The sequence below is a fragment of the Vigna unguiculata genome, chromosome 5, assembly GCF_004118075.2.
Source record: "Vigna unguiculata cultivar IT97K-499-35 chromosome 5, ASM411807v1, whole genome shotgun sequence".
NCBI lineage: Eukaryota > Viridiplantae > Streptophyta > Magnoliopsida > Fabales > Fabaceae > Vigna > Vigna unguiculata.
The window spans coordinates 5,247,942-5,274,544 of NC_040283.1; the positions used below are offsets into that span (position 1 = coordinate 5,247,942).

General features: G+C 36.3%; 2 protein-coding genes across 2 annotated transcripts; one reads left to right on the plus strand and one right to left on the minus strand.

Moving 5' to 3' along the window:
• Positions 1 to 2,248: 2,248 nt before the first annotated feature.
• Positions 2,249 to 13,926, plus strand: LOC114184925 (C-terminal binding protein AN). Its single transcript, XM_028072329.1, has 7 exons — positions 2,249 to 2,934; positions 8,030 to 8,183; positions 8,287 to 8,417; positions 11,777 to 12,550; positions 12,713 to 12,760; positions 12,983 to 13,096; positions 13,549 to 13,926. The coding sequence occupies exons 1-7, from the start codon at positions 2,377 to 2,379 to the stop codon at positions 13,618 to 13,620; spliced, it is 1,851 nt and encodes a 616-aa protein (XP_027928130.1). The 5' UTR covers positions 2,249 to 2,376; the 3' UTR covers positions 13,621 to 13,926.
• Positions 13,927 to 22,526: 8,600 nt separating this feature from the next.
• LOC114182975 lies at positions 22,527 to 23,745 on the minus strand. The gene is made up of 4 exons (XM_028069786.1): positions 23,420 to 23,745; positions 23,133 to 23,290; positions 22,973 to 23,047; positions 22,527 to 22,825 (listed from the first exon to the last, which is right to left on the minus strand). Exons 1-4 carry the CDS (start codon positions 23,743 to 23,745, stop codon positions 22,527 to 22,529), a joined length of 858 nt encoding a protein of 285 aa, XP_027925587.1.
• Between the last annotated feature and the right edge of the window lie 2,858 nt (positions 23,746 to 26,603).

Consider the following 26,603-nt stretch of genomic DNA (forward strand, 5'->3'; position numbering starts at 1 on the left):
TGAGATATAAAACCAAAAGATACGCTTCTACACTCTTATGCACATATTCTTTTATTAATATATATATATATATATATATATGTGCTTGTAACATTAACCGAAAGGTCCTGGGACGAATGGAACTAGATGAGCCGACAGGCCAGGATGAGACAACGGGTCGGGCTGATGACTTAGACGTAATGGACCAACAGTCAAGACTAACCGATCTAAGGTGATGGTTGAGACAAACCGTCTCAATCTGACGAATGAGACATCCTGACCCGACCCAACAGCTTAAATAGGCTGGCCCATAACAACAAGCAAAACGGGTTGAGCTGGGAGGACGACTGAGACAAGCTAGTCCAGGTCGATGACCTAAACGGACTGACCCCGAGCCGGCAATTAAAAGTTTAGTAATATATTTTTTATGTTTAAGAAGAAAGTTTATGAACTGGCTTTGACCCTGACCCTGACCCATATGCTTTTGTGGAGTTTTTTAACCAAACTTGTCTAATTAGAGACTTTTTGACTCCAGTTCACATGGACTTGAGCAAAGTTCTGGACTGGTCAAATTGACATCTCTAATAAAATTATTCTATCTTGTGTATGTCGATTTGTAGTCAAATGATATATCTAAATTACACCAAAATTCTAAAATTTGGTAGTGACAAAACACAAAATAATGTGGAGTGTTCAAATGGACCGCAAAAGATATATAGAACACTTTGGAATTTCAAAACTTCACACGTGCAAACATTTTACAAGAGTTTGTGTGCTGAATGAAGAATGCAAATGACATCTATATATTATTAATGGTTTTATTTAAAAAAAAAATACACATACAATATGATGTGAGTAATAAACAGAGAAGTAACTTACAATACCACCTTTAAGATTTTTTTCAAATTACACTTATATTTCCTGTTTGAAGTGCATGTGTAATATAAAAGAAAATGAAAATATTATGTTAGCGTAATTTACTTTTTAAATATATATATATATATATATATATAATACTTTTTTGAAATAAATAAATAAGTGATCGCAAGAGTAAAAAAAAAAGCTATGTGTAGCTTAAAATAATAATAAGAAGAAAACATACCTTGAGTTCAAATTTGTGTTCTCGATTAACCTTTAATTTTGATCTTTTAATTAGTTTTTATATTTAAAATATTATTTTAATTAAGATTTGTTATAATTAAATTCATTGGATTTGTGATAAAAAACATGTTAAAATAGATTTTTAGTTGCCGTTCTAGTTAAGATAAACTCATAAATATATTGAATTTATTTAAAAAGTAATAGAAGTAGATTACACGAAAAGACATAAGATTACAATAGGAAAAGGAAAAAAAGAAAATCTAAATCAATTTTTATATAAAGAGACTTAGGAAAATATATAAGGAGAGATAAGAAACCTTTCGAGGTGATTTAATTTCATGCAACCCTCATTCTCCACCTTTCTTCATCTATTTTCTATGTTTTCCCCTCGTTCTTCTTCCATTCATATACTTCTCATTCGGTGTTAAGTTTCTAGGATGATTTTACAATAATTTCTTAACAAATTTTAGTTAGATGAATACCAATTTTCTTAGAATAATACTATTTTTTTTTTCATTTTTTCTAATATAAGTATAATTAAAAGTAAAACTATATGATACACGAATATAAATCAACACGTATTTCATAAATTAATATGTTTATTTTAAAATAATAAAATATAATACGTGATATATGTATATTAAAAAGTATATAATAATTTTTAAAAATATAATAAATATATAATTATTATTATATAAATTTAAATTAAAGTTATATAATTAAAGTTGACAACATATGTTTATTAATATGTTTATAAAATTTAAATTAATATGTTTATTTATAAAATTATTATTATTTTATAGATTAAATACTTCATTGACAACTTTAAGTAAAATATCTTAAAATATTAAATATAGATACTTATCCAATATATATACATGATCCAAATTAAAATATCATTACATCTTAAATAAGAAATTTTAGTTATATAAAAGTATTAAAATAAAACTTTATTCATATCACATCCTAATTATAAAAAGAAACTATATTATTTTTCGATTCAAATAATTTTTTTAACTCTTTAAATATCAAGTTTAATAAAATATTAGTACGAGTAAACGATATTAACTGACTTCTTATATATTACATTTTTTATTAATTTCTTAAAAAGATTAGAAAATATAAAAAAATAAAATCGTTTTTAATTTCTTAGAGGTGGTTGAAAATGGCTGGTCCCAAAAGTGGCGACAGAGAGAGGGTTCTAAAGCGAAAGCATAGCGTAATAGTATAACTGAGAAGGCAAAGGAGTGAAGGCTAGAGTGGAAGGTGGAGTAGCAGATCCAATCGTGTGCGGCAATGCCTCACCGTAACAACCCTGCGTCTCTCCCCCTCGTCGTCACCCTAAACTGCATCGACGACTGTTCTCTCGAGCTCCAATCCCTTGCCGGCGTCGCTGTCATAGAGCATGTTCCCCTCAGCCGCCTCTCCGAAGGCAAGATCGAGTCTGCCGCCGCGGTTCTCCTCCACTCCCTCGCCTACCTCCCGCGCGCCGCCCAGCGCCGCCTCCGTTCCTACCACCTCATCCTCTGCCTTGGCTCCGCCGACCGCGCCGTCGACTCCGCCCTTGCCGCTGACCTTGGCCTTCGCCTCGTCCACGTCGACACCTCGCGCGCCGAGGAGATCGCCGACACCGTCATGGCGCTCTTCCTTGGCCTCCTCCGCCGCACGCACCTCCTCTCCCGCCACGCTCTCTCCGCCTCCGGCTGGCTCGGCTCCGTCCAGCCTCTCTGCCGTGGGATGCGCCGCTGCCGCGGCCTCGTTCTCGGCATCGTCGGAATCTCCGCGTCGGCTAGGTCTTTGGCTACTCGCAGCTTGGCCTTCAAAATGAGCGTGCTCTATTTTGATACTCAAGCAGTACGTATTTTTAATCTTTCCTTCACTGAGTGAAGAACCCTTCTTCAGTTGAAATTAAAATAGTAATCGGTGTATCTATGCTTTAATTTTCTGATCCACTTGTTTGTGAGACTTGGTTAGTAATTGATATTGTAGCATTTGTTTCATGATTCTGAAGCTTTTTCTTTTGGCACTGTAACTGGTGTGTAACAGTTTGGGTTTTATGATTAGGGTGTGCATTAACACTGTTGAAATTTAACTTACAAGAAACCAGACAAAAAGGTGGAAATACTGGAAAATCTATTTGGTTTGAACGCATTTGTTTGGAAAAGTCACAAACGCTCTTTGACTATTCGGATTCTCCCATTCCTGGACAATGGTAGTTTAGAATGTGTTAGAATTATTACCTATTGTATCATTAACCCTATGTATAGGGTGTTGAGTGTGGGGAACTATCTACTGCTGTATCTAATCATGCTTAGTATCTTAGAGCAGTCTTTTTATATTCCATATGTACTTGCTTCATTATATATAGAAGAAAGGGAGAGTGGTCATGTTGTCCACTACTCATATATTTTTAAGTCTCAATATATGAGTCCACTACTCATATATTTTTGAATGAAATCAAGAATCAATTTGGTCAAGTAATCAAAATCTTAAGAAGTGACAATGCCAAAGAGTACTTTTCGTTTGCTCTTTCTAATGTTTTGAGTTCCCATGGTATCCTGCACAAGTCTACTTGTCCTCATACGCCACAACAAAATGGTATAACAGAAAGAAAAAATAGACACTTAGTTGAAACTACTCGTACCCTTTTGCTTAGTGCCAATGTTCCTGTCCATCACTGGGGAGATGCCATCTTAACTGCAGGTTTTCTTATTAATCGGATGCCATCTTCCTCTCTCAATCATAAGGTCCCTTTCTCCATTCTGTTTCCAGAAAATCCTCTCTTTCACACTTCTCCTAGAGTTTTTGGTTGTATATGTTTTGTTCATGACATGTCTCCCGGGTTAGACAAGCTTTCTGCTCGCTCTCTCAAATGTGTTTTCTTGGGCTATTCACGACTTCAAAAAGGGTATCGATGTTACTCTCCTGAAACCAAGAAATATTACATGTCTGCCAATGTTACATTTTTTGAACAGACCCCTTACTTCTCTCCATCTGTTCAAGATGTCCATGTCATACTGCAGGTCCTTCCTATTCCCGTGGTTGAGTACAATATTTCCAATGTCCCTGTCACTCCAAGTCTCGACCAAAGTCCTCCTGAGCCATCATCTCCACCTATTGCTTCTCTCCAACACAGGACGCCGACGAATAGTCCAGTTGTTCAAGAACATGGTGAATCCCCTACTTCATATTCTTCTCCCTCGTCTCTTGATCCCACGACTTCTGGTGAAGGTGATTCAGGTTGGCCCATTGCTCTCAGAAAAGGTACTCGTTCCTCTCGAAATTCACATCCCATTTATAATTTTCTTAGCTATCACCGATTATCGCCTTCCTATTGTTCACTTTTATCCTCAGTGTCTTTTGTTGTTATTCTCAAAAATGTGAATGAAGCACTTGATCATCCTGGATGACGACAAGCAATAATACTTGGGAGCTTGTGCCCCTCCCTTCGGGCAAGAAGGCCGTTGGTTGTCGATGGGTGTATGCAATTAAAGTTGGCCCCGATGGTCAGGTTGATCGACTCAAAGCCCGATTGGTTGCAAAAGGGTACACTCAGGTTTATGGCCTTGACTATTGTGACACTTTCTCTCCCGTGGCCAAGATGACTACTTTTCGCCTCTTCTTTGCAATGGCAGCAATTCGTCATTGGCCGCTTCATCAATTGGATATCAAAAATGCCTTCCTTCATGGTGATCTTGAGGAGGAAGTTTACATGGAGCAACCTCCTGGGTTTGTTGCTCAGGGGGAGTCTGGTATGGTATGCAAATTGCATCGATCTTTATATGGCCTCAAACAATCACCACGAGCTTGGTTTGGAAAATTCAGCTCCATTATTCAGAAATTTGGGTTAAGACGCAGTGAGGCAGATCACTCAGTCTTTTACAAACATACCTCTCCTGGGAAATGTGTCTACCTAATAGTATATGTTGATGATATTGTTATTACAGGAAATGATACTACTGGAATATCTCAACTGAAGGAGCACTGGTGTAGACATTTTCAAACCAAGGATCTCGGAAGCCTCAAATACTTCTTGGGCATTGAAGTAGCTCAGTCAAAAGATGGAGTTGTAATCTCTCAAAGGAAATATGCTCTTGATATATTACAAGAAACAGGTATGATTGACTGCAGACCAGTAGAGAGTCCTATGGACCCAAATCAGAAGTTAACAACAGAAGAAGGCGAATTATTCTCCGATCCAGAGAGATATAGGAGGCTTGTTGGAAAGTTAATTTATCTCACTATTACGAGGCCTGATCTATCTTTCGTAGTTGGAATTGTTAGCCAGTTTATGCAGACTCCATGTCTTGGACATTGGAATGCCATCATCCGTATTTTAAGGTACCTCAAGAAGGCTCCAGGACAAGGTTTGCTATATGAAAATAAAGGAAATGTTCAAATCTCTGAGTACTGTGATGCTGATTGGGCAGGCTCTCCTATTGACAGACGCTCTACTACGGGATATTATGTCCTCCTTGGAGGAAATGTTATCTCTTGGAAAAGTAAGAAGCAAAATGTAGTGGCTCGATCCACCGCTGAAGCTGAATATCGGGCAATGGCGTCTCTCACGTGTGAACTCATATGGGTAAAGCAATTTCTTCGAGAGCTTAACTTCTGTGAAATTCAGACCATGAAGATGTACTGTGACAACCAGGCTGCTCTCCACATTGCATCAAATTCAGTGTTTCATGAGAGAACTAAACACATAGAAATTGACTGCCACTTTGTTCGAGAAAAATTGATGATGAAGGAAATTTGTACTGAGTTCGTTGGGTCAAATGACCAACTTGCAGATGTGTTGACCAAGTCATTAAGGGGACCTCAGATTGAGTTCATTTGTTCCAAGCTTGGTTCATACAATTTGTATGCTCCAACTTGAGGGGGAGTGTTAGAATTATTACCTATTGTATCATTAACCCTATGTATAGGGTGTTGAGTGTGGGGAACTATCTACTGCCATATCTACTGCTGTATCTAATCATGCCTAGTATCTTAGAGCAGTCTTTTCATATTCCATATGTACTTGCTTCATTATATATAGAAGAAAGGGAGAGTGGTCATGTTGTCCACTACTCATATATTTTTAAGTCTCAATCTTAAGTGAATGAATTTCAGTTTTTGATAGAATTAGAATAGCATGTATGAATTTGTTGTTCAATCCGTGCAAACAAGCATTTTTGTTACTGGAATAGTTTACACGGTATTTTTTATTTACAAAAATAATTACTGCTTATCGAGAACTAACGAATTCTTGATACTTAAATCTTAAATTAAGCTCTAGAAGACAAAGGAGAGTCTCCAGAGAGAAGACAGAAGGAATCCAAAATTCATTCAATGTTTTGTGGTTCACCTCCTCTCTTTCTAATTAGTTATATAATAAGTACCATTAAATCTTCCCTCTCATACAAAATTCCCCAGCATGACATTTGATTTCTTCTAATGCACGAAACTCATATTCCCCATTGCTGTCCCTAGCCAGATCCACTTGACCTCGTGTTCATCTAATTTTGGTTTCATCTTAACTATCTTGCGCTTCATTTCCTTTTGTAATTTTGCCTGGCATCATTCCAGCATGCTGCGTGATAAGCACCAAAGCATTTGGAGAGATCATCCTTTAAATCTAGATGTCAAGGGGGAACCACTAACCCAACACTAAAATGCTCTCTTGAGTGTCAAATATTACTTGGTGTGGGACATAGGCATCCCAGAACACCGAAGCCCTTATCATAGTACCACACTTACGAAGTTTTCGCACTATGATACTTGGTGACACTTTAGTCAACTTTCTCGTTAGTCATAACTCTTCACTAGTTTGAACCCTTTGTAAGTAACACTTTCTCAGACACTGACAATCAGCTCCGGTAACAATTAATAAGCATCCTAGCATTGGGCAACCCAACCTTAAAGACTAGCTGTTATGGGGAAGAATCACGGCTTGAATACTTGACCGAGCTTCCCATATTACTACTCTATGTGAGACTTAAGTACCACGTCATACCCAAGTCTGTCCATTCTTTCATCAACTTAAATTCTATTTTCTGGTAAGAATAAGATACCCTGGTCTAATGTGAGACTTTACTGTTGTTTGGTTTAACTTATTTAAAAAAAATAATAGCTTATTTTGGCAGTCTCTACAGAGAGCTTAAAAGAATTGGTGATTGTTTCCCCCAAATTTAAGCTAAGTTGTTGTTAGTGAAAATTCCTGTGTTTTTTCTTAAACCATTGAATTTGTATCCTATTTTTGAATATTTTAGTAAATGTATTGATTGTGAGAATTGACTATTAGTTGGTATAAACCCTTTCTGTGGTTAATGCAAAAGCTTCAATTAATCTTCATTGCACCTGTTCCATAATAGTCCTTGAGAACTTTTTAAAATAAAAACCTGAAATAGTAGTCTGTGCTTTTTTAGTTCACGTCTGATGATTGCTTATCACTTAGAGAGCTGATGAATCTATTTGTTGGTATAAATTCTTATTGGGTAAATTTGATACGAAGATACTCTCTTCAAATATGGGGCTTGAATTTTGTGTAATCAGTAAACTTTGTAATATAACTATGTATGCTATTTCTTCATTTATTTTACATGCTGATCAAACTTTTGTTAAGGGTCAATGAGCCTTTTCATTTCTTCATAACTATCATGAAATGTTATATTTGTTTCAGCTTCGTTTTGTCTTAAGTTTCCGTTGCCCTACAAACTTGCACAAGGGTACACATAGACAATTAATTGAGTACCAGTAGCTTCGTGAAAGGGGTTACAGAAGGCTTGATTGTTCTGTATTTCAACTTCTGAATGTTTATTTCATAGTCTGCTCTCTTTTATTTTCATTTTTCATTTGTTTCTTTGGAACATTGGAAATTAGCATGACTTGTACTAGTTTCAAAGCTGAGAGAATACTATAAGGTTTTTACTAATTTATATTTTTGTCGTCAACCTTGCACTCACAGGGAAAAGGAAAGGCAAAGTTTCCTCCTGCAGCACGAAGAATGGATACTCTTAATGATTTACTTGCTGCAAGTGACCTTGTATCACTCCACTGTGCTTTAACAAATGAAACAATGCAGATTATTAATGCCGAATGTCTTCAACATGTGAAGCCTGGTATTTACTTGTTCATATGCTATATATTTTTCTTTCTTTCTGTTAGTTATTTATTGTTTTGAGTTATCTTCACAAATATATAATGTATCTAATGTTTTCATAGGAGCTTTTCTTGTAAATACGGGCAGTAGTCAGCTTTTGGATGATTGTGCTGTAAAGCAGCTCTTGATTGATGGAACCTTAGCTGGATGTGCTTTGGATGGTGCAGAAGGGCCCCAATGGATGGAAGCATGGGTACGGTAAATTTAGGTTTTGTATTCTTTAATTTATAAGGTATGATGCAGACATTCTCAAATGTCTACACTACTGATTGAAACTCACAACTTACTGTTCCTTTACTTTCATACTTGAATGTTTCAAAGGAAGTCAAGTTTTACTTCTGTCAGATATAATAGGAACTTGAGTGCATTTGATTAAGTGCAAAATAAGGAAATAAATCGCCAAAAGCAACAAAGAATAAATGCACTTGTGTTTCTTGAGTATAATTTTCATCTTAAGATAAGACAAAAATGTAGAGAAGAGAAGGGGATACTTATGATATACGTTTAATCAATATTGAATCAGATGATTAATGAATTATTGAAAAGTAAATTCTTCTTACCAATTTCTGCTGTGCTACACGGATGAATATACTTGTGTTTTGGTTTTGACTAGGGGCTCTCAGCAATGAAAGGAAGAGAGATGTCTGATTGGATTTAGAATTAGAACTTAAAATAAACTGCATTAAAAATTTAATGCATATGGTCTTGCTTATTCTTTTCATTTTGTTGTATTGGTCTAAGAAACCTAAACACAAAGGTTGAGATGAAGGGAAAGTTCATAATAGATGAGGATGAAATTGAAGATATTATTCAAGATGGGAGGAAGGGGAAGATCTTTTGATATGGGATGATGAAGATGAATGAAGTAATGTTGATATTGGGGATGACGAATGATCATCAAATTGTCCATTTGGACTTTGGCCATACTGATTTCTAGTCAATTTTTTTGGGTGGGGTGGCTTTATTGCTTAATTTAACCAGTCACTTCTTTTTTATTGTGACTGGTGATTTCCATCTCTGTTTTACTTGAGAATAAGGATGTAAGAGAAGGCACTTGAGAGATTTGACTTGAATCTCTCTTCAGATTCATTTATTTATCACAACAAAAGTACAAAGAGAGGAAAATAATAAAAACTGAAGACCACCGATGACAGATAGATACAACAAACACTTTTGAAGTTTTTTATTCTATTTTGCTAGCCATATAGTGAGCTATTAGGCTTCTTTATGTTAAAATGCTCCTAGTCTTTTGTTATTGGGCATGGATTTGTGCTTTTATATATCTGTCAGTTGTACATGCTCTTTTTTCTTATTGATAATGAATATTACAATTAAATTCATGAATCGGAAAATAGCCATTTTGATTCTCAATGTGACAACCATTTTTTATTTTTGACTATCCCATTTGTCAGTTGTACAAAGAGAGGAAAATAATAAAAACTGAAGACCACCGATGACAGAGATACAACAAACACTTTTGAAGTTTTTTATTCTATTTTGCTAGCCATATAGTGAGCTATTTGGCTTCTTTATGTTAACATGCTCCTAGTCTTTTGTTATTGGGCATGGATTTGTGATTTTATATATCTGTCAGTTGTACATGCTCTTTTTTCTTATTGATAATGAATATTACAATTATATTCATGAATCGGAAAATAGCCATTTTGATTCTCAATGTGACAACCATTTTTTATTTTGGACTATCCCATTTTCCCCATATTGGAAGTCCCACATCAACTAGAGATAAGACTAATTTACTGTATATAAGTGGGTGCAAACCTCACTTTATAAGTTGGTTTTATAAGGTTGAATTAGTCTTAAAGTCCATTTCTTAACATGGTATTAGAGTCATGGTTTAGTGTCTATCTTAACGAGATTTGTTGTTGGGTCTATTCTTCCACCTACTATCGGGCCACTATCGGACCACCTATTAGTCCCACACTCAAAATGGATATGCCTCAGTGTGAAGGGATGTGTTGAAAGTCCCACATCGACTAGAGACAAGGTTAGTTTACAGTATATAAGTAGGTGCAAACCTCACGTTACAAGCTGGTTTTGTAAAGTTGAGTCAGGCTTAGGGTTTATTTCTTAACAAATATTGTACTACCCTTAACTAGGATTTTGTCAAGTGTCTCTTTCCTCGTGATAAATGGGAGGTTTTAAACCCCTTAGATATTCAGCAACAATTTCATCATTTTGATAGTTAGGAATTCCTCACAAAATTAAATGGCAAAATATTGCCATAAATGCATTTCTAGATGTCTTTAGTGACCAACTCTCTATCTTTCAACACCTCGTTCATTGTATTTTCTTCATAGATGCTGAAATTCCCTCCTTCCTCTTCTCAAATGATTTCACATTTCTGTTCTTTTAGCATCTTGGATACCTACATCAAATTATTCTTGATCATTTGCCCCTTTATCTTCTTTTTTATCTCCTAACAGCTTCAAAATCATCTCTCTAACTTCATTGTGAATTGATGTGCAAGTCTAACATTCTCCTTTATGCGAGTAAAAAAGTGATGTTTGATCCTTGCAACACCACCACAACATGTATGCAAACAATACTTGTACTTAAGTAAGCATATGTGGAGGAACACTCTAGCTTCACGTGATAACGATGTCCCTTTTCTTCTGCTGGCCCAATACCCCACTAGAAAAAACTAATGCAACAGTAACAGGGAAGTAAATACATGAGAATAGACATGGAAAGAAGAGACTGGGTGGGGGGTGAGACTGGGTGGGGGGTGACCCAAACTGAGTAAAGGAGGCATTAATAGAGAGGGCACAAAGCATTAATATTCTGACTTTGGTTCAAAATAGGAAAGGTATTCGTCATTTTCCCTCCAATTTTATAGAAATTTTGAAATAAACACTGGTATTGCTATTGCTCAGACCTACCTGATTAGAAAGATATGGCACCTTTTTGTGATGATGGAATGCAAACATTGGTAATTTATGATGATCATAGTAACAGGCTGTTGCATATTGACAAATTGGGGATTTTCTCAAAACTGACTCAAAACCCATTCTATTGTGTGCTTGACTCACATTGCAAGAATTGCATGATAAGGCACCAATAGCAATTCTTCAAATAAAGAAGTGATTTACACAATTTAGCAAATGATTCAAGGAAAAAAATGAATCTCCTGGCAATCTGTATCAAACTCTGAAGATTTTGTATCATACCATCTTATGATAATCAGGGTCAAAGTTTTCTTACAAAAGTTATACAAACTTACGTTTCAGTGTTATGGTTAAACTTCTCTTTGCCCCTTTGTCATCCAGAGGACTTGATGTTTTGGAATATAATTATTTATCAGAGTAATACTGGGATTAATAGAAAAACTGTATTGTCAAACTAAAATAGGTTTTGCAAAAGTTTGTTGGCTTCATGCAATTTGATTTTGTATTTGCTACTCTTAATCATGTGTACACACACACAAAAACACATATATACATTACATATTAGATTATGTTCTGTCAGTGTTTAGCGATGATAGTTTAACAAAAAGGATGGTACTATAACGTACTTTTGGTATGTCTACATCAGGTGAAGGAGATGCCTAATGTGTTGATACTTCCCCGAAGTGCAGATTACAGTGAAGAGGTTTGGATGGAGATAAGGGAGAAAGCGATATCTATATTACAAACATTCTTCATTGATGGAATTATTCCGAAGAATGCCATGTCAGATGTGGAAGAAGAGAGTGAGGTTGACAATGAAAGCGAACAATCTGATCAGCAATACAAAGAAAATGCTCTCCAGATTATTGTTAGAGAGCAAACAGATGATGTTCACTTAAGTCCTGACAGTTCCCAAAAGAAAGGAAGTACTCAAGTGAAAGAGTCTTCATCCCAGCTTCAGGTTTCAAGTTTGTCTCAAAGTACCTCTGCTAGGTCTGAAGGAAGGCGTAGCAGGTCAGGTAAAAAGGCCAAAAAAAGACATACCCGTCAAAAGTCCCAACAAAAACCAGAAGATCCTTCTACACTGGAGAAAGAAGGCACATCTCAGAGAGATGACACTGCTATGAGTGGCACTGACCAAGCTTTGAGCTCCAGCTCTGAAGATTCAAGAAGTAGAAAAACTCCAATAGAAATGCAAGAACCAACTAGTTCTCAAGTTATAAAATCAAATGTGAGACTTAGTGGAAACTGTACTGAACTATTGAGAGATGGATATGTTATAGCTCTGTATGCTAGAGACCGCCCTGCCCTTCATGTTTCAAGGCAAAGAGTTAAAGGTGGAGGTTGGATCATGGATTCCATGTCTAATGTGTCAAAAAGAGACCCTGCTGCACAGTTCCTTATCATCTTCAGAAGCAAGGTTTGTCTTGAAGGAACTTTGCACTTATCCTAGTCACTTTATTTTACATGACATCTGGTATTTCAAATATTAGTTTAGGCTTTAGAATGGTATAAGATGTATTTTTTAACTCAAGTGTTCTGCAAATTAGCTGATATTTGAGTGTTAATACATTTGCTTCAGGACACAATTGGATTGCGATCTCTTGCTGCTGGTGGTAAATTATTGCAGGTAGTTGCATTGTAATTCTCAGAGTTTATCAATTTTATCATATATATCCTTTAGAATTTATTATTATCATATATACTGATTCTTTCGCATGCTGTATTTCTGTTTTTTAGTAGTATATTTTCTACAAAAGCTAAAATTTTAGACATATGGCTAAATTATTATTTATGTTTCACTTCAAACACGATGTTTTTCTAATTTGGTTAAAAACTGTCATTTTTGCAGATCAATAGAAGAATGGAGTTTGTATTTGCTAGTCATAGTTTTGATGTTTGGGAAAATTGGACACTAGAAGGTTCCTTACAGGAATGCAGACTGGTGAACTGCAGAAACCCATCAGTAAGTTTTCTTTGTTTTTTTGGTTGCATTCAGTGTTTGATACATTGGTATGACATGTAAATGGTTCCCAGCAATCTGATAACTAATTGCAAAACATTTTAGTTGGCTGAATATGGTGTTGAGGCTTTCCAAAATGGGTTATAACTTGTAATTGTACAGCCTCATCTTTCTTAATTTTCCTCAAAGAGTCAATTACTTTGGTTGGAACATTCGTTAGAGAGAGAAGTAGAGGAAGGAAATGGCTTTTAGCGGGCTCATTTTGTTTCTTCACTTGCCATTTTAGTTTTTCGTATGAACAAAAATTGTCAACTGTTAGCTTCTTTCAGCAGTTTACTACATCAAGTCGTTTCTCTGATGCATCATAGTATACAATAAATACTTAATTCGTGTTGCTTCTCTCTGAAAACTGATGCGTTAATCCTTGCACTTCCTCTTATTGACCCAAATACTAGGCTGTTTTGGATGTACGCGTTGAGATATTGGCAACTGTAGGCGAAGATGGAGTTACTCGTTGGATTGAATAGAGAATGATTCTAGGTCTGTAATACTCAAAAAGGAGCTTGTAAATTACTCCTGTCACGTACGTGATTTGATGATCTTTCAAATGTTTCTTTGTGAAAGATTGGAATGTATTTATAGTGTAGAGCATAACTTTTTCTTCTTTTGCTTCTTTTTCTTTATTATTTATTGAAGAATTTCATGAGATTTCATTTTGTGATGCACTTGTCCCTCGTGTGATGATCTTTTGGTTGTCCTGTTGCAGTGTGATCTGTAACACTTATTTATCAACCTTCTGAAGTATTGCACCAGTGGAGCCATTCTCTCAGTTTAATTGATTTAACTTCTTTTGTATATAATTATACTGTTTATAAATTATAGCCCAGTATCATTGATTTTTCAAAAAAATATTTAATCCTTTTGGTTGAAAGCTCGTTATTCTATTAATATTGAACTCAACATGTAAAAGTAATGTGTTAAACTTAATGTGGGTAAAAATATTCATTGAAATTAACAATTTTGTCGATATTAACAATTCATGAACAGTTTACGTATATCATAGAAAAATTAAAATTATATAAATCTCGTTATATTATAATACATTTTGAGTATATATATAACGTTGAAATAACTTTAGGAATCGCTGTTTTTTTAGAACCTGCATTTACAGTGTTTGACATGAGTTGACTTTTTATAGAGAACCCATTTCCAAGTTGTGCACAACACTTGATGGAGAAGCTGTGTTGTAGAGTGAGATGAGTGATGAGATTAGCACTTTGGATGGCTAACATGATTAACAGTTCCGTTTGTGTTGTGTATGCAGCCATGTTGGTACGTAGTATCGAAGAAGAACATGTATTTATATTCTAAAGTCCGGCATACTTATGAAAAAGGTTCTATAATTCATACAAAGATCTAACAAAATATCTAGCTATGATATTTGTGCCACTAACAAATCCCATCAACTCAAATTAACACATATTTCATTGTTACAGTTTCCACTTTCCCAAACATTTCCCATCAGTATCAGTTCCCATGGAATCTCTACAAAGCTGCTCTCTCTGTGTTGTTCAGAAAACATCTCTTCGGACAAATCAAAAGCTACATTCATTTTACAAACGGTTTTGACTTCATTCACAAATCTGTCTTTTCGAATTTGTGCATGTCAGCTTCTACTGTTCACAACTAACATAACTCCTTTGAAGATGGTGTAAAAGTGACCAACTTTATACACTGAACTTCATTTTCATATTCAATAAGGAACTAATTATCACCTTTAATTATTATTGAATAGATTAGGAACTTACATGAGTATATTAGGATGCATAAAATTTGTAAGTGCATAGTTATTGTCAAAATAATAATAATAATAATAATGAAGAAGAAGAAGAATTAAAAAAAAAATGTTTTTAGTCTCAAAGCTCTAAAATTATAATTTATTTATATTCTAAATTTTGATATAGTTTAAATGTAAGTCTAAGATGTTATTTAACACATGAATAAGTTAATATCATTTGATTAAGACTATATTAATTTATTTTTTAAATTTGAAAATCAAAATTTTAGTAACAAATTTCAATTTAAGATTGAAGTTGAAGGGCTAAAATCATATTTAAATATTAAATAAAATGATTGTTTCACTTTGTAATTATTGTTACAATTTAATATAAACTATAAAGAAACTAATTATATTTGAGAATGGATTGTGAAATAAAGAATTAAAAAAATAAGAAAGCTAATTAAATTGGATAAAGTTTGTATAAGAAAACTTTTATCAAGGAGTTTGATGTTGAGACTTTGATTCAATATCTTACCTTATTACTTTCTTATTCTATTTAAAGGTGAATTAATTTAAGATGACATATTTAAAAAGAAAAAACATCAATTAAAATAGCTAACTAGAAGAACTCTCAAAGTTTAAGAATTTCTTACTATATTCTTATTTAAACATATTACAAATGAAAATTGATAAATAAAAAATTAAAATGACTTAATTACATTTTGTTTAACCCTAATCAACACAAGTAGTCTATATAAATTATAACTATTTTTCAGCTTTTTTCTGATAGATTTTTTTTCAACTTGTCATTATCATATCCCTTTATAACTAAGTAGACTTTTGTATTGTTAGAAAGATAGAAAATCATTGTTAAACGTTGACACAAAACAATTCTAAGCTAAGAAGTTTTTAAGTTTTTAAGTCCTCCCAAAAGTTAATGCAACTACAATATATGATTGAATTTTGACCTAAATCTTAATCAGATTCTGTTATGATCCCTCCCTCGCGCCAAACCTAAACCCTAACCCTAATAAAATTGGGGCAAACAAACATAAAGTCGTGTTCAATGGGTAATATATCATTTTATAATGATGAAAGTCAATTTAGAATCTTTGAAGTTAGTATTTACTACATATCATAATAATTGCAGTATCAACACTTTTCAATGCATTTAAGAACTTTGTTTCATTCTATGGTTACAAAAAGATATTATCAGTTCAGTAAACATACTTCTTAATTAATGACATCTTATTCTAGTAAAAGAATGTATTTTTATTTTTATTTTGCATCAGTTAATCAAATTACTTTGATAATTAAATTTAAGGAAAATATTTTTAGAGGTTCTTTATCCATAATTTAAAGTATTTTATCATCATTTGCAATTCTTGTTTATAACTTAATAAATATTAATTTAATTGATGAAAAATTACTTTATGTGTATCAAGTTAAATTTAAATATAAATGTTGAATGGTTTATTTTTTTTTTTAAATTAGTTTAATTAATAGAATGTTATTTTATAAAGATCTTGCTGTATGTAATAATAATTAAAAATATTTTAAGAGGATACTTTATTGGGTGCAGAGGAAGGTTACACAATTTTTTCATTGTATGATGACAAAGATGTAAATTTAACTATTTTTGTTTTTATTTATGTAGTAAGAAATTATATTTATATTTGTCCGATAGATATAAATTTATGTCTTATAATAATTTTTTTATCAAAATAATAAGTTGTATATGATCGATCTGTTTTTCTTTTTTTTTGTAAAAAATAAAAATTTTTATAAAATATTTGATGTTAAAATGACATTTATATTATTTTCTTCAAAACTAATAAAAAATATAATTATATAAATTTTAAAATAAATTATATTAAAAAAAAACTAGTATTAAAATAAGTTAGAAATTAATTCATTTCTCATCTCTAATTCTAAAACTAGTTATAAGGTGAAAAGTTTTAAATGATACAATCATATCTACAATAATTAATTGAATTGAAATCATGATAATTACTATCATCAGAATTCGACCTATAGGTTTCGCGTATGTTTATATCAACCATAAAATATAAATATCGAAAATAAAAAAATAATACAATATTTAATATTTTTAAATAGGATAAAATATTTCTTGAAAGCATATAATTTTTTTTTATACTATTCTTCACCCAAAATTTAAGTTTAATACTAATTTTCATTAAAAAAAAAGTTTACTTACATTTTTACCCTCTAATAAGCTTATTTTTAATAATTTGCATACCTTTTAAGTTTCAATTACGTAAATTACATTATCAAAATCAACCTATTATAATTATGTAAATGTGATCTCCCGTGAGAATGATATTAAGTACTTGTTAGTTTTAGCTTCCATAAACACAAAAAAAACGTGTCAATGATGTGATAACTACCATGTTTAACACCGTATTGATTTAATTCATTTTTTAAGTTTATTTGGTACCACATTCATAAATACCTTCAAGTAATACAGTGTTAAAATATTTTTAAAAACATAACATTAATAGAAAAAATAAAATTATACAAAGTGAATTTAAAATCAACACTTAATGATATAAAATTGATTTATAAAATAATGTTCACATTCATTTGTATATTATATACTTAATTTATATATTGTGACAGAGCATATCTAATAAATAATAATTCTTTTAAACAACTCTAATATTACATTAAAAAATATATTTTAAATCTAATTCAATTTTAATACTACCTTAAAAGATAGTGTTTACACTTAATATAAATATAATTTATCTTTAAATTTAACTTATCTCTTATTAATATAGAAATTCTCATGTACATTCATTTAATTTATACAATAAAAACTCAAGAAACAAAATGAAACCATTTTCATAAATAAAAAATGTAACGTCTCATTTAATAAACAAGCTTAGTTAAATGAAACATCACACAAAATAATATAAAGAGCAAAGTTGCGGGAGTATAATGTCACTCCTTACAGTTATCCAAGATATTTAAAGTGAAATACTAGGATACACCACGATTCCATTTAACAAGACAAGATAAGAAGTTTAATAGTATCCAAAGTATATGCTCAAGGAGCAAAGTAATACATGCTAAAGAAAAACTCGAAGATAAGAAGGTCCGACCCAAGACAAGCTAAGCAGCGGAATCTTTATTACCCTGATGTCCAAGAGGAGTTCTCACATCTGCTCACATCAATAAAATTAATGATCATCGCAAAAGGAGGAAAACCACACAGAGAACATACAAACAAACAGAAAGGGTAAGCTAGAGTAAAATTTTTTTTATCATGCAATTGAACATACCATTTAAAAGCCAAGCATACATAAATCCACCAAACATATAATGACCGACAAGCAATACAATAAGACTCAAGACATGATTATCCGAATACATATAATCAGTCGGATTCACCGGATGTTTGCGCTTGTGGTGGCCTCTACTGCTCTGCAAAGCCAATTGCCAATGGATTTCACCATACCACTCACAAGGTTAGCCTTCAAACATCTAAGGTCATTATCCTACGACAGACTAGGGCCTCCTGCTACTCTCATCACTCGATTCAGTAAGCTTTACGTGAGACTAACTGATTCTTTAGAGTGTCAAGATGCAATCCTTACTTGAATCCTTACTAAATTATATAATAAGGCACCACCACAAACCTTCGTGGAATTACGTCCTAATCATGAGGCACCACCATGAGCTCCCACTAACAGGGGTCATGGAATTACGTCCTGACCATGAGGCACCACCACGAAACCATCATGGAATTACATCCTGACCAATGAGGCACCACCATGAGAACTCACCTAGAGATTCATGGAATTACATCCTAAACCACCCAAAATCACGTCTCACCAACCAAACATAAAGTTATCATGCATACCAATTCCATGCCAACATTTGTAACCAACCATCCAATCATGTTCCATACCAAGATTATACCAAACTCATCATTTCTAGCCCATAAACCACTCAATACATGCAAAATCACTCAATTAGTGCTTCAACATAGTAATCCAACCAAACATGTGACAATCATCCAAGAATAGAGGAGAAAACAGCACATGAGCACATCTTCGGCCAGTTCTCATTCAGGATAGAAGGCCTCGCTCAGTGAGCTTTCTTCGCCTAGGCGAGAGCTCGAGAAGTGGGAACAGTGGTTTTCTGCGATTTCTAACTTAAGCGAGACCTCTTTACCTTAGCGAGACTACACCTCGCTCAAAACGAAGACTCGTCGCCTAAGCGACAGCTCGAGCAGAAAACCTGGGCGAGCCTTTGTTAGTCTCGCCTAGGCGTGACACACTCGCTTGGGCGAGAAAACCAACAACCAAGCATTCAAGACCCAATCGACATTTATCAATATTCCAAGCAATTACAACAACACCCAAGCATTTTAAACACGAAAACGAGGCTACAACAGGCAGATATGACTTAAAACGTGAAACTATAACTTCCTTTACCTGAAAAAATGTTAGCAGAATATCCCGACACCTACGCAAATGAGTACGACAGCTCCCAGAGCAAATTCGCGAGCTGGGAACACTAGCACAAATGGAATACGAGTTACTATGGTGAACCCTAAGTGTAACCACGAAAAGCCAAACCAAAGAGGAAAAGTATGAGTTGGGAACCAACTTACGTGGAAGAGAACAAAGTTGGACTTGCTTGACACAGAGTAGCAGCAAACCCTAACAGAGCTTCTGTTGAGGGAACAAGGAGAGAGTAAGGGCGTTGATCTTTCAAAATGGGCAGAAATGAAAGGCTTAGGCTGGTTTAGGGGTTTTGGACACCCTATGGGCCAGTCTTAGGCCCAACTGACTAAGATAGGTCCTTAAACTTTAAGACAAAATTAAAGTGGGCCTTACATTCTCCCCAACAACAAAAATTTTCAACCTCAAAAATAAAGACTTACCAGGAAAACAGATGTGGATGTGACTTCCTCATATCCTCTTCTAGCTCCCAAGTAGAGTTACCTGTTTTTCGGTCCCAAATGATTTTGACAAGACTGACTGGTTTTCCCCAACGTTTCTCGACTTGGCTATCCTCCAAAGCAACGGATGGTACTTCCATTGTGAGATCCTCCCTGATTTGTACATCCTCAGCTTCCAATACATGACATGGGTCAAACATGTACTTCCTCAACTACGAGACATGGAATACCAGATGAAAATTAGCCAACTAGGGAGGTATAGCGATCTCATAAGCCACAGGCCCAATCCTCCTCGAGATTTGGTACAGGCCAAGAAACTTAGGAGAAAGCTTACTTGAACGGAGAGCCCTTCCCACACTAATGGTTCGGGTCACCCTCAAGAACACGTGGTCTCTAGCCGTGAATTCCAAAGGTCTCCTCCTACGGTTCACATAAGCCTTGTATCCCTCTAAGAGGCCTATATCCTATCCCTCACCATTCTCACATTCTCTGTAGTTTGTTCCAATAACTCTGGCCCAACAAGCACTACTTTCTCATCCTGATACCAACACAGAGGGGTCCTACATTTCCTGTCATAAAGAGCTTCATATGGCACCATGCCGATGCTCGCATAGAAACTATTGTTGTAAGTGAACTCTATCAAGGGAAAAACTTCATCACATGCACCTAGATGATCCAGCACGCATGTCCTTAATAAGTCCTCAAGCGACTGAATCATCCTCTCAGACTGACCATCGATCTAGGGATGATATGTTGAACTCATGGTTAGTTTGCTACCCAAAGCACTCTACAAAGTTTGCCAGAACCGGGAAGTGAACCGCAGATCTCTATCTGAGACTATGCTCGAAGGTACCCTATGCAATCTCACAATCTCTTTAATGTACAACTAGGCTAACTTGGCCATAGATATCCTCAGGTTCATTGCCAAGAAATGAGCGCTCTTGGTCAATTGGTCCACTACAACCCAGATCGTATCATGACCTCTAAAGGTTCGTGGCAAATGGGTCACAAAGTCCATGACTATGCTATCCCATTTCCACACGGGTATGTCCAAAGGTTGTAGAATTCCACCAGGTCTCTGATGCTCTACCTTTGCCTTCTGACATGTCAAACAAGCGGATACAAACTGCGTAACATCCTTCTTTATACCCTGTCACCAGAAGGTTTCCTTGAGATCCTGGTACATCTTAGTCATGCCAGGATGCAAACTAAGACGACTCTTATGCCCTTTCCTCAAGGATTAACCTTTTCACCTCAACATCGTCAGGTACACACATCCTACCCTAGAATCTCAATATACCATCATTACCCAAGGAAAAATCCTTCGCTTCATCTGACCCAAGCAATTCTACCACTCTTTTCAAACTGGCATCCATCAACTGTCTTTCCTTGACTAAGCTCAGGAAGTCACTAGATATAGTCAGAGTACTACATCTATTGAACTCAGACCCCAACTCAACTTATAGCTTCATATCTTTGAATTTCTCTAGTAGCTCCACCTCCTTGATCATAAGGTCTGCAGTATGCATTGTCTTCCTACTCAAGGCATCTGCTACCACATTTGCCTTACTCGGGTGGTATAAGAGCTCGAAATCATAGTCCTTCAAGAACTTCATCCACCTCCTCTGTCTCATGTTCAACTCCTTCTGATCAAACAAATACTTGAGACTCTTGTGATCACTAAATACCCAAAAATGAGCACCATAAAGGTAGTGCCTCCAGATCTTCAAGGCAAATATTATAGTTTCTAACTACAGGTCATGAATGGGGTAGTTTCTCTCATGCACCTTAAGTTGTCTCGAAGCATACGCCACCGTCTTCTTCTCTTGCATCAACACATAGCCCAATCCTAGATGAGAGGCATCATAGTAAACCTCAAAGGGTTTACCAACATCAGGGATCACAAGTATTGAAGCACTCGTCAACCTTCGCTTAAGCTTTTGAAAGCCTTCCTCACACTTATCCGTCCAAGTAAAAGGTTGGTCCTTCCGTGTAAGCTATGTTAGAGGTGTCACTATCTTTGAGAATCCTTTTATGAATCTCCTATAGTAGTCAGTTAAACTCATGAAGCTTTTGATCTCTGTTGCCGACTTGGGACTTTCCCACTTTACCACCGCCTCAACTTTTGTTGGATCCACCGCTATATCCTGTGCGGATATCACGTGTCCTGAGAATTGTACTTCTTCCATCCAGAACTCGCATTTTGACAACTTAGCATACGACTGCTTCTCTATCAGAATACCAAGTACTAATCTCAGGTGTTCTGCATGTTCCTCTTGAGTCCTGGAGCAGATGAGTATGTCGTCTATGAAGACTTCGACAAATTTATTCAAAAATGGCCTTAATATTTTGTTCATGTAGTCCATGAATACAGTTGGAGCATTGGTCACACCAAAAGGCATCACCACATACTTGTAATGTCCATATCTAGATCTAAAGGTTGTCTTCTGTACATCATCTGCCTTCACTAGGATCTGGTGATATCCTAACTGTAAATCAATCTTCGAGTACATCGACGCCCCATGCAACTGATCCATTAGATCATCTATCTTCAAGAGGGGGTACTTATTCTTTATCGTTATCTTGTTCAACTGTTTGTAGTCCACACACACGTGAACTTCCATCCTTCTTCTTCACCAACAACATTAGTGCTCCCTAAGGAGAAGTATTGGGTCGTATGAACTATTTCTCCAATAACTCCTCTATTTGACTCTTGAGCTCTACCAGTTCTGCAGAGCCATACAATATGGAGTCATTGACACTGGACCGGTTCCAGGTCCAAGATCAATAGAGAACTCAATTTCTCTACTTGGAGGTAACCCTGATACTTCCTCTAAGAACACATCCTCAAATTCGTGTACTACCGAAATAACAGACGTCCTTTCCTCCTTCTCCACATCTAGATGTGTGAAGATTATGAAACATTGTGCGCCATCTTGTATCTCCTTCATAACCCCTTGAGACGATAACAACTCAGGCTCCTCTGAGTTGGGGAACAACAACTTCTTCTCTCGGCAATCTATAAGGATGTGATTTGCAGATAGTCAATCCATCCCCAAGATCACCTCTAACTCTTGTAGGAGTAGACATATTAGGTTTACTTTATATATGCGCCCCTCTACCTCCACTGGACACCTAGCACACAAGGACGATGTCCTGACCAAACCCGACGGCGGAGTAGATACCACAAGTTGACATTGTAGCTCACAATCCGACAGATCCAACTTTTTCACACAAGCATCTGACACAAAAGAGTGTGTCGCTTCAGAATCATACAACATAACAATATTTTCCAGCTATCACACAATGACCCAAAATAAGGTTACCTAAGCCTGCTGCCTCTGCCCCAATCATGGTGTACACTCTGCCTGTTGCTTGAGGTTTGTTGCCTCTCCTCTTCTGCTGGTTCTGGGCTGGAATCTGAACTGGAGTTCGTGCCACCACCCTCGCAAGGGTGGGGCAATCCTTGCCACAGTTGTTACACCTTCTGAAGCCTTCCAATTGAGGGCACACACTCCTCAGGTGTGGTCCTCCACACTAGAAGCACTACACTTTGTTTTGCTGGGAAGGGAAAACCCTAGACCCCTAAGATTGGGAGTGGGGCCTATCATACAGTTTCCTTCTCTCTTCATGCCTCGGTTTGGACCCAAACGGTCCACCAACCCTTTGTTGATGTGGGCGTTCAACTTCCACCTCAACCTTCATCTTTTCCATAACCCTAGCCTTCTCTACCAAGGCTACAAAATCCTTGATGGACAGTAGGGCTACCATCAGACGGATATCTCCACGGAGGTCATTCTCAAACTTCCTGCATCGCCACTCCTCATCAAGTGGCATGGTGTAGAAACGACTAAGATGTTTAAACTTCTCGGCATATTCAGCTACGGATTTGTTTCCTTGTGTTAATTGGAGGAATTCCACCTCCTTAGCGTACCTCATGTTATCCGGAAAGTACTCTGAGAGGAATTACCTCTTGAAAGCCTCCCAAGTGACTGGCGCCTGCCTCTATTCCATCATGGACTTCATGCTTATCCACCAATGTTCTGCCTCTCTCGTGAGCATGTATACTGCAAAAGCCAACATGTTTTTTGTAGGACACACCTTGCATCAAAGATCCTCTCCATATCCTTCAACATTGGTCTGCGGCATCAGAACTAGTCTTGTCGTTGAATTTCACCGGGTGGTGCTTCAAAAAGTCCTCTGAACTCCACTCCTGGACTGGAGGTTGTGGCTTAGGGTCGTAGACAGGGGCAGTTGTCCTGTTCTCCTCCAATTGGCGGAGGGCCTCCATGTGTTGTCTGTGAGCATCCTCAACAACGACTCTTTTAGCCTCCATCTGCTGCATCACTAATTGTTGTTGCTCCAATGATGTTGGCTGGCACAACATTGACGCCTCATGTTGTTGCATCATTCCATTACTCTGCTGAGTCAGAGCTGCCACCATAGCTTCTATCGCCCTAGCGATGTCTGGTGCGTCGTCCTGAGAAGATTGAGGATTTCTACGAGAATGTGCCATATCACTGGGCATACAGAAAAAACCATCAATCAAACTTGATTAGACAAGAAACTTAGCTAACAACACTAGGAAGACACAATGAAAGCTAAGCACACACACAAGTCCACAAACTCTAAGGAATGACTGCTCTGATATCATAAATGTAACGTCCCATTTAATAAACAAGCTTAATTAAATGAAACATAACACAGGATAATATAAAGAGCAAAGTTGCGGAGTATAATTTCACTCCTTACTGTTATCCAAGACACGTAGAGTGAAATACTAAGGCACACCACGATGTCATTTAACAAGACAAGATAAAAAGTTTAATAGTATCCAAAGTATATGCTCAAGGAGCAAAGTAACACATGGGCTATAGCCCTAAAGGAAAACTCGAAGATAAGAGGGTCCGACCTAAGACAAGCTAAGCAGCAGAATCTCCATCACCATGATGTCCACGAGGAGTTCTCACATCTGCTCACATAAATAAAATTGATGATCATCGCAAAATGAGGAAAACCACACATAGAACATACAAACAAACAGAAAGGGTAAGCTAGAGTAAAAATGTTTTTATCATGCAATTGAACATACCATTTAAAAGTCAAGTGTACATAAATCCACCAAGCATATAGTGACCGACAAGCAATACACTAAGACTCAAGACACGATTATCCAGATACATATAATAAGTCGGATTCACTAGATGTTTACGCTTGTGGTGGCCTCTACTGCCCTACAGAGCCAATTGCCAATGGGTTTCACCCTACCACTCACAAGGTTAGCCTTCAAACATATAAGGTCATTATCCTGCCAAAGACTAGGATCTCTTGCTACTCTCACCACTCAAGTCAGTACGCTCTACGTGAGACTAACTGACTCTTTAGAGTGTTAGGATGCAATCCTTACTTGAATCCTTACTAAATTATATAATGAGGCACCACCACGAACCTTCATGGAATTACGTCCTAATCATGAGACATCACCATGAGCTCCCACTAACAGGGGTCATGGAATTACGTCCTGACCATGAGGCACCACCACGAAACCATCATGGAATTACATCCTGACCAATGAGGCACCACCATGAGAACTCACCTAGAGATTCATGGAATTACATCCTAAACCACCCAAAATCACGTCTCACCAACCAAACATAAAGTTATCATGCATACCAATTCCATGCCAACATTTGTAACCAACCATCCATTCATGTTCCATACCAAGATTATACCAAACTCATCATTTCCAGCTCATAAACCATTGAATACATGCAAAATCACTCAATTCATGCTTCAACATAGTAATCCAACCAATCATGTGACAATCATCCAAGAACAGAGGAGAAAACAGCACCTGAGCACATCCTCGCCCTGTTCTCGCTCAGGCTAAAAGGCCTCGCTCAGGCGAGCTCTCTTCGCTTAGGCGAGAGCTCGAGAAGTGGGAACAGTGGTTTTCTGCGATTTCTAACTTAAGCGAGACCTCTTTACCTTAGCGAGACTACACCTCGCTCAAAACGAAGACTCGTCCCTGAACGACAACTCGAGCAGAAAACCTGGACGAGCCTCTGTTAGTCTCGCCTAAGCGAGACACGCTCACTTGGGCGAGAAAACCAGTGCTCACCATTGTTCACTCGTGCAACAGCCAAGCATTCAAGACCCAATCGACATTTATCAATATTACAAGAAATTACAATAGCACCCAAACATTTTAAACACGAAAACGAGGCTACAACAGGCAAATATGACTTAAAACGTGAAACTCTAACTTCCCTTGCCTGAAAAAATGTTAGCAGAATATCCTGACACCTACGCAAATGAGTACGACAGCTCCTGGAGCAGATTCGCGAGTTGGGAACACTAGCATAGATGGAATACGGATTACTACAGTGAACCCTACCTGTAACCACGAAAAGCCAAACCAGAGAGGAAGAGTATGAGTTAGGAACCAACTTACGTGGACGAGAATGAAGTTGGACTTGCTTGACATGGAGCAGCGGCGAACTTTAGCATAGCTTCTATTGAGGGAACAAGAAGAGAGTAAAGGCACTGATCTTTCAAGGTGGGCATAAATGAGAGGCTTAGGCTGATTTAGGGATTTTGGACGCTCTATGGACCAGCTTTAGGCCCAATTAACTAAGATAGGTCCTTAAACTCTAGGAGAAAATTAAAGTGTGACTTAAAAAAAACATTAAAAATTACTCTGCTAAAGTATTTAAGATAAAAGTAAACTTTTAACTGAAAAAATACCAGCAATGACAAGTAAACAATCGCACAAAGTTCTGTCGTTTTATGGAGTG